This window comes from Cavia porcellus, unplaced genomic scaffold, assembly GCF_034190915.1.
Source record: "Cavia porcellus strain 051 isolate PalLab524CR breed Dunkin Hartley unplaced genomic scaffold, mCavPor4.1 scaffold_8, whole genome shotgun sequence".
Taxonomy (NCBI): domain Eukaryota; kingdom Metazoa; phylum Chordata; class Mammalia; order Rodentia; family Caviidae; genus Cavia; species Cavia porcellus.
In genome coordinates, this window is record NW_026947491.1 from 6,655,816 (window position 1) to 6,670,023 (window position 14,208).

General features: G+C 42.8%; 1 protein-coding gene across 1 annotated transcript in view; it reads right to left on the reverse strand.

The window, feature by feature from the left end:
* Window positions 1-14,208, reverse strand: part of Rock2 (Rho associated coiled-coil containing protein kinase 2) — a 112,904-nt gene that overhangs the window by 27,400 nt on the left and 71,296 nt on the right. The window contains exons 5-7 of the mRNA XM_063254297.1: window positions 8,531-8,791; window positions 3,993-4,137; window positions 1,676-1,814 (exon numbers count right to left, since the gene is read on the reverse strand). Coding sequence (XP_063110367.1) covers window positions 1,676-1,814; window positions 3,993-4,137; window positions 8,531-8,791 — 545 coding nt within the window. The remainder of the gene's footprint in view (window positions 1-1,675; window positions 1,815-3,992; window positions 4,138-8,530; window positions 8,792-14,208) is intronic.

The following is a 14,208-nucleotide window of genomic DNA, read 5'->3' on the forward strand; positions in this document are numbered from 1 at the left end:
AATTCACTCTCTCCCAAATATCTATATCTATATCTATATCTGAATGCCAGGAAAACGTTACTGAGAATTCCATCCTCTCGCCCTCTGAGCTTAGCAGACCATTCCAGGCTGGAGATGTAGCTCATCGTAGAACACTTGCCTAGCATGCCTAAGACATTGGAGTCCATACCCAACACCGCAAGAAGACAAAACAAAGCAAAACAAAACAACTACATTTGTTGCTCAGGAGTGCTCCTAAACAGGAAAAGTTGTACCCTTCTGGCTACATTTGTGGTGTCATTTTATTCTGTTTTTCACCTATCATTCTATAAATCGAATTCCTTCCAAAACTGCTGAAAGAAATCTTCCATGGACAATCCTCCTGGCATGAACACTCTGCACCTTACTTACTCTGCAGTGCTGGTGGGTACACTGGGCACTGCACATGCCAGGCAAGTGCTGCACTACTGAGCTTTACTCCCAGCCCACTTCATTTTATTGAGTCAGGCCCTAAATTGCTGAGGCTGAGCTTGACCTTGGGGTCCTCCTGACTCAGCTGGAATTACTGGCATATGCCACCCTGCCTAGTTATGCCTATTTGATAATGCAATCCCTACCAACCCTCACCTAGCCCCCAAATTAGACACTGTACAGGTTATATTTTGATTTTATCAGTAAGGATCATTAATCATATAGTCAGCAAGTTTTAAAGTTTGAATCTACACATAATTGATAAACATGATTTTCCTTTCTAATAAAGATAAAGTAGCTTTTGTTGCCCCCTTCCTGTGGATAAAATGAAAAAATTTTATAATATTCCATTTGAAGACAGAAAACTAGTTATTATCAGTGGAAATATAAATTGATGTAATTTCTTTGGGGGGGGGTCAATTTCTCAAAATGACTTAAAAATAATGCACCCAGGAGTTCTCCTCGGAATGCAGTCTGCTAGGAGAGTACACTGGCAGAATGTGTGAGGACAGCCACTGCAGCAGGAGCAGCGGTCACATAGGCAGGCAAGCAGGCAGGGGCCAGGGGACATCTGCCTTGGGAGTGCAGATGCAGGGCAAGCGCCCTCTCCAGTTTTTGCCACTGCATCAGACTGGTGAGTGCCAGAGGACGGAGGAGAAAGACCAAGGTAAAAGACTGGACGGGGGGAATAAACGTGGCTTCCCAGCTTCTATTTTTGAGGCATATTTTCACATCTTTGCTTATTTATCTCTTTTGCTTTTAAAAATCAAAGAGTTCCCAGAACAGAGTTATTCACATTAAAATACAAATATAAAAGGGTCAGGAGGATGGACTCCCATGCCTTGTTAATTATGAACTGCGAAGTACCTACACAAACTACGCCCCTTTCCAAAGTTGCATTTCCAAGAGTAATAAGGATTAACTGCCTTAAGAGAGTAAATAATACAAACATTTTCTTTCTTTCAAATGCATTCCATTACTAAGATCTGATTTTTTTCTTTTCAGATATGAGGATTACAACTAGAGTTAGATTACAATTGGGCTGGGCGCAGAAAAAGGTGAGGTAACCCAACACCAGACTTTAGCAGTAGATAAAGGCCAGCCCTAAAGTAAATGCAACTCGGACAGGGAGAGAGTCAAACTGCACGCGTCAACGCAATGACTATCATTTCAACACATTTAAAACTGAAAGAGCTTCTTTACAAAGAAATTCAATATGTATTACCTTTCTGTTAAGAAGGCACAGATGAGATTCTTTGCATGTTTAGAGATTTCTGCGTCTTCGGGGATAGACAGTGAATTTTTATGATCCATAATTTTGCTGTAAGTCCCTACAAGTGAATCTGCATAAAATGGAGTATCTCCTAAAATTCCAAGAAAATGAGACACTGAGTGTAACAGAACATGCAAATGTAAGCTTCCCATCTGACCCCTGACTGTGTTGTACTAGGATGGCCACACCCATGCACAACTAGGGGCCTGTGAGCCAGGGGGCCCAGTTAAAGCCATGTGACATGGGAAAAGAAGGTATTTACGCTTTAAGCACACCAGTGTCCCCTAAAAACAAACCAAGTGAACGTAACTCTGAGTTCATTTCTGAACAGAAGGTGAACCTTTTCTTATGTCATTTAAGAGCAAGCTCCCTCTGCGGGGTGGGGTCAGTCAGGATCATGCGACACTTCCGAGGGCCGTTAGCCAGCCCAGGGGCCGTTAGTCCTGTGTGGCATCTAAAGTCACACTGAAACTGGACAACACAAAACACAGCTTCCTCGCACACATGCCAGCTGCGTCTTGAGCACTCAGTATGGCACCCAGTTTCAATCATGTCCATCCACAGCCAACTGGCAGGCTCGGTGCATCACCACTCCACACAGGTGGGTCAGGGCCCAGGGCGGCTGTGAGGGACCTGCCCAAGAAGGCAGCATAAGGGGAGACAGTCCCCTGGGCTGGGCAGTGTTCAGCTGAGAATGGCTGTGACATGGAGGCACTGAAGCCGAGGTTAAGGCCCTATCCCCTGCCTGGACTCCGAGTAACGTCATTGCTAACAAGGCCTCCTTGAAGTAGTCACTCCAAATAGCCCAAGGTAAACTCAGGGAATTCAAGTGCCATCTTGATTAGTAATGGGATGGTGAAGCTTTTGGAGCTTTCAATGACACAAATGGTGCACTGCAGCATACATGCCACAGGCCCACCACCCCTGGGCCATAATGGAACCTTCAGACAAAGCCCAGGGCCCATCCACCTATGTAAGAACCTCCATGGGTTCGAAACACTGTGAATCATGGCCACTCAACTGATTCCTGACTTGTGCACAACAGTGGGCATTTAAACCACCTCCTGAGCCTGTGAGCCTAATCACTTCCTCTATAGCACTTAATTTTCTAACTCCTGGAAGGAGGCTGGGCAAATAAGAAAAGGCACCCCACTTTCAAAGGCTACTAGAGGCACCCTGAGGCATCATCTGACCATACCCAGACAGTTACTGGGGACCCCGGGTGTGTGTGAAGGCTCACATAGACAGGGGCCTGAATCTCTGAGGTGACTACACTGGGCACAAGGCAGCACTGTGCACTGGCACTGAGACAGGGTGACACAGGGCACAGAACGCTCTGTGGCAGTAGTTCTTTACATGTGGGATTCACCAGTGTTTCTGACTTCTTAGTAGTGGCCATGATCTATTTTCATATAGACTCTACACTTCTTTAGGTCAGCTTCTAGGAGAGAAATCTGTAATGTCAAAAATACATCTCAACTCTACAGTCACCACACGTTATCAGCTCCATTACCCTCACCTTGGTAAACACGTCCAGCTACAAGTCCCTGCACCCCAGCCAGGTAATCCAGTCACTGGCTTCTTTACCTAGACGCTTTTGTGGCACAGATATCTTTTGATAACCCTAGTATTTTAGGGATGTGAAATCATGGGAATGAAACCTATGAGTAAAGAAAAGTTTTGAAATTTTGAATACTGATTTGGTTAATTTTTAAATGTATTAAATTTGTCTGAGTTTTCTGAAACTGAAATATAATAACAGTATATTTATCCTGATAGTCAAGTGGTCAACAACTGTATTCGTGATTCATTTCATGGGAATTACAAGCCCAAAAAATACACTGGCAGTACCCAAAACAATAGTTTACAAAATCAGTAACATCACAAAACTATATACACACTGAAGAAAACCTAGTCATCTGTTACTACTGGAACAGACATTAACAGCCTCCTTAAACAAATGTATGGCAACATAAACATCAAGAATCTTGAAACTAGAGGCTCGTGAGGCTGCGAGCCCGCTCTGGATGGTACACTTGGAACCCGAGGGGTCCGCTGGGCTCCAGACCCCTCCAGGTTGTCCCATATGACATTCCCTCCCATCCTACTCAGTCGCTGCCACATCAGTGTCAGTAAGACTGACTCAGTTTCCAAAAATTCTGGTTTACCCCTTTGAGCTAGGTAATTTCTTTCTATTCTCAAATTCTTGACCAAACAAATGTGTTAAGAAAAGGGTTTTGAAAAAGGAGTGAGTTAAATCTTTACTTACCCACTAGCATTTCAAAAAGGAAAACCCCCACGGACCACCAGTCGCACTCCCGCCCATAATAACCGTCGCCGCCTTGAGACTTCAGAACCTCGGGCGATATATAGTCCGGGGTTCCGACTGCTGTGTCACAGTGCACCATGCCTGTCTGGGAACAAGAGAAAGCCACGTGGGTCAGTGTGGTAATGCTGCGTCGACACAACTCACTCACTTCCTGCCAGCAGCGCTGCAATGATGGGTGAAAGGTGGGCACTGTGTGACGCTGCAGAATGCAGGATGGGGGCTGGGGGTGAGAGGACAACTCTAAGACAGGCGGCTTCATCACCCAAAAACGGAAAAGGTGGTAACCCCTGTGGAGACTATGCATGCCAACACCTTTTAGGGTTCTGTCCTTATCCCCGATTTCATAGAGTAGTTCTAAGAAGTGCAAAACACGGTCCCAGAGCAGCACCTACCCTAGGGAAAGGAAAAGAACCCATTAGAGAAAAGAAGCCCTAACTGTTCCCAAAGAAACTATCATGAGATTCAGAGAACAACTAACGGCTTCAGGGTTTGGAGGGTGTATAAATAAACAGAGCTTATTTTATTCAGAAAAACAAGGAAACAGACCAACTTTGAAATTGAAAGATCTTAAAATTTTAAAAGCTACACTTCTGATCTACATATTTAGAAATATACCAATGTGTTGATAAAGCACCCTCATCCTGTATAGGGTTAGCACATAATAAAAATCACTGTAGGCTGCTGTGAGTGGGCTGAGACCCATGGCAGGCAGAGGGGGTTGCCAAGCAGCACCACTGCTGGGCACACAACTGAGAGTATTCCTGCACCCAGGCCCTGGCCTTCTAGGGGTGTACAGATACTTGAGCCTGTCCTACGGAGACTGCATCACCCACGGTCCCATAGGGATGCTCTTAAAAATAACCAATCACCATTAATCCCGTGGGATTCATATAAATGTGCTTATTTAGGTGTTATAAAAACATCTTAAACATGGGAAATAAATTTCAAAAACAATTTTTTCATCCTCAAACTGGCAGAAAAAGATTCCATAACTTTATTTCCCCAAGCATCTAGCATGAAGGGAATAGAAATAATTTTAGTGTGGAGATAAATAATTTTTATGGAAATTGAACTAACTGGGAGGAATAGTCTGTGTACTGCAACATAGGACAAAAGAAGACAAGACAGTTTGGGAATTCACACTGCAGGGTAGTTTTTCTTTTTGATGGTGCTGGGCAGCATTGTGTCCCTACCCCACCTCCTCCGCTGCCCGGCACCCCCAAGGGCTATCCTGTATTTTACACTTTGATGGGGGAATTAACAGGGCAATGAGAGCAAAGAGACTCTTAATTTCACCTGCATCCAAAGAAACAAGACTTTAATAAAACATGAACCATGTGAAGATTTAAGAGCTAAATTCAATTACTGTACACATAAATACAACTAAACAAAAATTAATTTAGCATTCAAAGGTTCTGAGGAAAGAACAGGCAAGACAAAAGAACTCATATACAGGTAAGACCGTGAAGAAGGCACATGTCAACAAAGGGCACTGACAGCTCAGGAAAGAAAAAAGAAAAAAAGTGAGCAAGCCTGAAAAGAGGAAGGAGACAGGCCTCCCATGAAGGCAGTAAAGTCCAAGCCCAGCAAAAGCACGTCCACAGGATGAGGAAGGCAGCCAAGCTCGGTATCAGCTCTACTAAGCACCAACAAAGTAAACATTTCAGAAGAACTCAAGTTTTTTAGTAAGTAAACCAGATGAACAGTGCTCTTCTTTGGAAAAACTAATGTTTAATCCATAATTCTTGGCTCTGAGAAGCTTTTAAAGATCAACATTTGAAAAAATACTTAAGATGTGTCAAAATCAGCTCATGAGGAAGCTCTGCTTATATGGATTTACAACCTCAAGATATGGCCAGTCTCTGATCTGCTGACCAGAAACCTGGAAAGGATCGATCTGAAACTGTAGGCTGCTGCATGGCCGAGAACAGGTGAGACAAGGCAGGCAGAGGGCACGGGAGGATGGGCAGCAAGGAAACGAGCGAGTGCCCCTCGCTGAGCACAAACTTCACAGAGCTCTAACCTTAAAACTACAGGAAGCTTCCCGTATAGCAAAGTAAGATGGGAATCCGTCTTGGACATGAATCCCATAACCACAATGCACACGGCTAGGAGGATAAAAGCAACTCCAAGTAACTCTGGAGAAGAATATGCTAACAGGGGGCAGTAAGGGCACATTTGATAACTATATTTAGAAAGTCAGTAAATCTCTTTGCTACAATGCTAGGGACTAGCAATTAGGTAACAGGTTTAGGTGTTCACTAGGGTTAAACAAGTCAATATACCACATAGGAAACAACAGCCAGGTTTTTGCTGTCAAAGGAAGGAGGAAGAACAGAATGAATCTTGTGGAGCTGGACATATGCATGTATGACATTTATTGTGTTATCCATAAAAGCAGGCAGAAAATAAAACACATGTGGGCATGTGGCTTAGCAATACCCATTTCCTGTCCAATCCTGACAGCGGTGGCAGCGCACACAGTGTAGACCGTGCCTATCTCCTGGAGCTGCCTGACTAGTGTGTTTCAGGACACAGAGGCTACACGCACACAGCTCCTAGCATACTACCTCCCCAATTCTGTCCTCTATAAAGGGACCAGAGTTTCCTGGAGAAGCAGCTGGCTCCAGGGCTGACCAGATACAGAGTTCTGAGGATTTTGTAGTCTCCAACGATAAGATGCTGCTGCAAAGAGGCACACACTGAAGGACACTGGAGCAACAGTGGTGATTCGGTTCCCACGCTGAGCAGCAATTCTCTGGCCCAACTGTGCAGCAGCCACTATGCGGGCCAGTGCAGGATGGACTGTGACTCCTGATCCTGACCCATACAACACTGACACAGGACTGGGAATGAGAGGAGACCAGATGCAGGTCCTGCGGTGAGAGGCTTCACATGACAGAAAGCAACGGAGCCTCCTAGATAATCAGGTCTGTACTTTCAGAAAGTTCCTCAAAGTTTTGTTAAACATTTCTTTCAGCTTTGGAAAGGTGTATATGCTAAGTATTATTTGGTGTTTCTGTTTACTGAGTTTACTGAGAACAAAAAATTGGTCAGTCATAATCTTGAAGTTGACCTCAGAAACAATTCAAATTACTGCCTATGAGGGCAGAAAAGAAAAACCATGGTAAGTACCACGGTTTGACTGTCACCTCGCAGGGGCTTTTCTATCCTCTCTGAAAACGAAAAGCAGCTCCATGCATCCTCGTCAGAGACTCAGCCCTTGGCCTTGTGAATCTCAGTGGTGGCCCGCCATTCTCGCTCTAACAAATGCACAGCCCTGAGGGCTTCAGCCCCATGCCCGTGGGGCCCAGTACTGCACAAAGCTGCCCCCAGATACACTCATGGAAGTGCTTCACATAGACACCACGGATTACAGAAGTTTATCATTCTATCAGTTATTTCAGACTTTATTATGATTACAGATCATGTTTGCTGTTCACCCTTTCAGACCGTATTATGGTAAATACCACAAGAGGGAGCCTCAGGAACAACCAAACCACCAGCTGAACACGAGGTACCGGCCATGGATACAGTAACACTGCATCCCAGCTTTCTAAGTCTTCAGGCAGAATCTAACAGCAGAATAGAAGAAAGGAGGCAGGACCATTCCCCATCAGGGCGGATGGGCAAAGCACAAATAAACCAACATGATGATCAGCTATGAGAATATTTCTGGATCTATTAAGAATATGAATTATTTAATGACAGTAAGTGATGTCCTCAAACTTATTCTCTATGCTTGACACAAGAGGGTGGGAGGGAGGTATGAGACATTTTGCCCCTTATTTTACCTTAACTCCTTAGTTAAAAAAAAAATACAGAAATCCCAATAATTGTAGAAATACCTCTGTACCTGGATTTAGATTCTGTGTCCTAATCCTATACCCTGATTATTGTCTTAGCTGAGACAAGATACCCAGCAGCCAAAGTTAAAAGGATGAGAGGTTCATTCGGCTCACAGTGTGTAGAGGTTTCAGTCCAGAGTGGACTAGCTCTAAGGCAGGGTGGTGGGGCAGAGGGGCAGCAGTCACAGAGGCAGAAGGCAGTAAGGAAGCAAAGCAGCAGCAAGCACCTCTCTGGCAGCAGCCCTCTCTGTACCCTGTTCTATCCAGGTTATGTGCCCTTAGGGTCATGCCCATCCATGGATAACATAGTGACCACATACCCTTAACCCCAGCATCACACACTCCAGGTGAAGCCGTCTCTGAAAAGCCCCACCTGTGAGTGCGTGAGGCTTGGGAGGACCTAAATATCACACAAACCACCTTAATGGGCAACAAGCACTTTGGACACAACACAAGGAAGGTAACTAGACATCAGCTTTCCTTTCTCTTGCATGCAGCATGTCTACTAATATTACACACTTAAATGAAGTCTGGGCGAAAGGAATGTTTGAATTTAGCTCTGTAATTCGCTGCACTCAGTGATCTTCACCCACTCTGTGCTGCTCCTCCACACTCTCCTGGCCCACTTACCTCGTCCATCTTCATGCAAGTGCCGAAGTCCGCCAGCTTCAGGTGCCCGTGCCTGTCCAGCAGCATGTTGTCAGGCTTCACGTCCCGGTGGATCAAGCCCATGGAGTGAATCACATCCAGAGCCAGCACCACTTCCGCAGTGTAGAACTTGGCCCATTTCTCAGGCACGTCATAGTTACTCATCAGGTTCACAAGGTCCCCACCGGGCATGTATTCCATGACCATGTACAAATACCTATCATCCTGGAAGGCACAGAAGAGCTGGACGACAAGAGGCAAGAAAAAACAGTTTTAAAAAGACTTATAAAGGGAACAAACACCCTTTTTACCAGTGAAAAAGACAAGTTATTTTATAACTAAAACTGAGTTAAAATTCATGAGATCCTTTATTTTAGACTTAGACATATTCAAGGGTAAGGCAGGAGGAGACAAGATTTTTGTAGAACATACAAAAATCAATGTTCTTCTCTCTGGGGAAAACCCAATACTGTATAGAAAACTAAATTTAAACATCTGAAAAGAGAAACAGAAGGGGAATGAAGAAGATAAAAAGTGTGAATGAGAGAAGAATTCACTACAGCTTAAAAACAAATAGCTTTTTGAAAACTAAACATACTATTTACACACTCCTCACAGACAGTGCTGAGGAGAAGGGAGCAGTCTAGAAACATCTAGAAGCTATGTATTCGCTGGATGTAAGCAAGGCCCCAGGGTCACAAGAAGGAGTACGCAGCATGGACTCTACCCCTCCCTCCCTCCCTGAATGGCACTGTGAGTGTGAGCAGTGAACAGGAAGCTCCTGGACCACACTCGCCAGAAAGGACCTGTGTACCTAGCACAGGACGCCACACACACACAACACACCCAGAAACAGCAATGCAAACAGAAAAGCACTTCAAGAAACAAAATTAGGTGCAGGAATTTAGCTCAGCAGTGCAGCACTTGCCTGGCAAGTGCAAGGTCCTGAGTTCAATTTCCAGTACAAAACAAACAAATAAACAAAATTAATATTCAAGGAAACACCATATAATACAAATCGAGGACAGCTGTAAATATGTGAAGTCAACACATACAAAAGCTAACAAATATGGTACTAATTAAACAGTAAGCTGATAAGGAAGAAATCCTGAGCTCTAGGAATAAAGTACATGGTCACTAAGCAGAAAATAGATTACACGGCTAGGAGAGTGAACAAAGAACCTTTCTCTGAACACACCAAAGGGTTAAGAGAAATAATGAGCAGATTTATTATGTTTTGCATACATCTAATGCAAAATGAAAAGGAAGACAGGAGGAGACTGCTGGTGCTACGGTGCAGCCCCTAGGGTGGCGTTACCGGGAGGCAAGGCCTGGGTCAGCAGTGGCATAGCAGTCGCCGCAGGAGACTTTACGCCAAGCAGACTGCAGGGCCCAGGGCCACATCTGCTCCTGGGGTCCGGCACACTCCTGCCTCTGTGGTCTGTGCCAATGCAATACAGTCAAGGCATTTTCTGTGTAAATCTTAACCTCCCCCACCTCCACAGCTCATTGTAAAACTTATGTGGACATGCAAAGGACCCAGAGGAGCCAAAATAATCCTGGCCAGAATTCAGTAGAAGGACTTCTATTTCCCAATTTTAATGCTTACCACAAAACTAATCAAGACAATATTAATACTGGTATGAGAATACACAAACTGAGTAATGGAACAGAAAAGAGTCAAGTAATAAACTTTTGATTTAACAGTGGAAAGGTAGTATTTTTTAAAATAGTGCTCAAACAACTGGATACCTACAGGCAAGAAGATTGTTAAAGTGAAAATGTCATTAAGGCAAAAATGCGTTCTCTACACACACACAAGACAGTGTGTATGGCTGGCTGGGAGCTCAGGTCTGCACTGCTGCCTAGCACGAAGTGTACCAGGTCTTATTTCCCAAATGAGCAGCGATTGCAGCTCAAAGCCCTAAATGCAGCTTTCTCTTTACCCCACAGGACCAGAGGTGAGCTAGACAAGTTCGGAGCTCAAAGGGAAGGAGCCAGAGGTGGCTCCCAAGGACAGCGCCTGTGGGACTTCCAGGAGAAGGACGACGGGTGGAAGTGCGAGGGATGAGTCGAGGGAGGACACAGAAGGCCCAACGCTGAGAGAGCAGTGAGATTTGACTTGGAACTCATTCTCCTGCCAGGAGAGACATGACCAGGATGAATGATGAAACTTGAGTGGGGGCTGAGCACCAGCCAATGCTGCATCGCCAGTTATCACCATGTCAAGAAGCACCGCTACAGATGCTGTGCAGGTGTGTGGCCAGACATTGTGTGGTCTCCCAAACTCACGTGGTGAAACCTCGAATCCCAGTCTTCAGGGGTCACAAGAGTGGGTTTCTACTATAGGATTTGTGCCCTTATGAAGTGAGAGCGAGAGTCTGCCTGACTTTGCTCTGCCAGGGTAGTAGGGGAAAAGAAAGGAGCTGTCCAGGCCTGCACTGATGCCTGAGAAGGATCACACCCCAATGAGCATAGAGAAAGTGACAGACATCCCAGGGGAAGGAAAAATGAAGACACATATGAGCACATCACAGAAGATACCGTTTAAACATGAGAAGGAATTTGATCCCATTAGAGAAGGAAAAGTCTACAGGCTGCAGTTTTAGCTCAGTGGCATTAAGGGCCTGCCTGGCAAGCCTGAGGTCACGAGTTCAATCCTCAGTACAAAAATAAATAAATAAATAAGTAAATAAATAAATAAAAAAGAGAAATCTAACTACTGTACAGTATCATTTCGCATGTACTAAAATGACCAGGAAAAAAATGTAAACTGACAATATCAAGTGGTGGCAAAAGTGGGGCACAGGCAGAATTTATAAATAAACCGGATGACACCAGAAGGACTGTGCACAGGAACCTGGGCACACTGCTCGGGGTAGGAACACACCAAACACGGGTGAGGTGCAAACCCTAAGACACTGTGAGTAAGAGACAAATTTCCAAAAACACTTCAATACTGGTCCTATACAGACAATGACATCAAACACAGCAAGACAGTAAATTCACTGAACAGCCCGGGTGAATCTTGAGTCACAGACTCTGTGACACCGGGCAATACCTCGGGAGACATGGAAAACCACACCAACTCATCTGCCTTGTTATAAAACTAGATCTCAGTCTTGCACGCTTTGGCTAGTTTCTTTTCTGTATGAGAACTGTATTTTCAAAAAACTTCAGAAAACACGTTCGGTACAATCTGAATGTAAAATCTGGTAAGATGTGAACAAATACATAGAGATAAAAACATATATGGAGCAGAAAAGGGTTTAATTAGAAATATTTGCAAAGCCTATTGAAAATGTAAGATGTTTAAAGTCTGGTTATTCACCTTAACACTTATCAAAACACACTATAGGAAATAACCTTAAAGTTCCCTTGTTAAATAAGTAGTGTCGATGGTATTACATGCTGTAGACTTAAGCATAATTATCAATTTTTTTTATTTTTGTCAGAAACAGAAGTTGAATACCCTGACTCACTTCACCACACAGCAGTTTAATGGCTTTATAGCAGTAAAACTTCATTACAATTATTCGAGCTCAGAACAGACTGAAATTTGGCTGAGGAAAAATTCTCAACCATCTTCCCAAACACCAAAAAGTTCAAGGCAAAACACTTGTTATATGTAAAACTTATACTACACACAACTGATTTGATGACAGTAACAATTACTTCATAAACAGCTTACAAACAAGAAGCAAGATCCTCAATCCTACACAAATTTGAAGTGGATACACTGTCTGGACTCACACTAGTATCACAGTGCAGCAGAATTTCTCTACCCAAACATACATGCAAAAGAAAACTCATACTAGAAAACTCACTCAGCCTTTGCACCTGAGGAGCATCTATCTAACCTTCAAGTGCAGTACTTAACCCTTAATAGAATGACCTGATCAAACAGCTAAGATCATGAAAGACATTTAAAAGAATGCTTTCAGGCTGGAAATTTAGCTTAGTAGTGCAGCATCTGCCTGGTAAGCATGAGGTCCTGAGTTCAATTCCAAAAAAGTTTCAAATGCCTTCTCAAATCTAAATATGCTCAAAATCACATGCTCCAGAACAATGTCAACAGCTATAAACCTGAGTAGGTTCCCTTACTATGTCACTGAAGTGGTGCTTTATGTGCTTTCTCTCAAAAAGCAAAGCCATGAACCTAGTCTAAATAATAAAATAGCAGATGTATTTCAATAGAGGAACATCTATATCCTATAATATATCTGACAAGTACTCCTCAAAATCGTTATGAAGTCATCAAAAACAGTGAAAGCATGATAAACTGTCATAGCCAAAGAAAAATGAAGACACGATAATGAAATATAACATGATACAATACCCTGGGATGGAAAAAGACATTAAGTAAGAACTAAGAATCCTGAATACATAGTATTCAAGTGAAGTAGACTTTAGTTACTAACAATACATCAATATTGGTGCATTCACACATTTCTAAGGCATTAAGAAAGGAAACTAGATAGGACAAAAGGCACTTCTTTCTACTATATGCTCAGTCTTTTTTGTAACTCTAAAGGCTTCCTTTAACCACATGCTGATGGTGACAAGTACTTGGTATCTAGTATACGAAGAGACATTTTCAAAGATGAATATGCACAGTCTTCTTACTTATCAACATTACCAGGTAACATCTACACTCAATTTTGATGGCTGGAAACAGTAATTTTGAGCCCCCATTAGGCAAAATGCTATCAATCCAGAAAAGAATTTCATTGCTCTTATTATCTATATTTTTACAACTTGCATTTCCAAATCTTTATTTTACTCATTCCTGTTTGCAGTACACAATGATCAGATTCACCACAGGAAGTCAGGATACAACACATCTTCTTTCTTTTATGACCCCTTCCCCACTCCCTCCACCTTTATCATCACTTTGAATTTCTCCAATAAAACTGATAGAACTTTGTTATGTCAGTTTATAAATACTTACACATTTTCAATTGTGCCTCTCAGGCTGCAAAAACTAAAATATTTCCATCTGTTTCTTTATAAAATGTTTGCTAATTCCTGGGGCAGATGAAACAAAACTGGCCCTGGCAACTGCTGACGCTGGATAAACACAGAATTCAGTAGAAGTACTTTGTTCTCACTTTGGATAGGTTTGAATTTTATCATCTCTGCAGACAGACACAGACACAGACACAGACACACCCCTCACTCCCCAGGACCTCACACATTCTAGGCAAGGGCTCAGTCACTAAGCTATGGCCCCAGCACTAAAAATTTTGAAGCTAAGAATTATAACTTTAAATATACTGAATTCTTTTTTCTTGAGAGATTTGCAAGCAAATTCAATCTAGCTTCATGGAATGAATTTATACAAACTGTAACAACTATGTCTCTTAGTGTTGCCACAATATGAAAACTAACAATAAACCACGTTTAAAAATATTAATTATCCAATCTCATTATCTCATTTTTACATAGATGTAAAATTATTTAACAAATTAGGAAATCAAATCTATTATTCTACTAAGAAAATACTACACCAGAGCAAAAAGCACTTATTTTAGATTTTACATTACTTTAAAATCTTTGTTTTAAAGCACATTACAGTAACAGATTCAACAACAACAAATCTTCAAAAAAAAATACTTAAGGAAGCATTTCTAACACTTCACTGTTATTCCCAGTAAAAA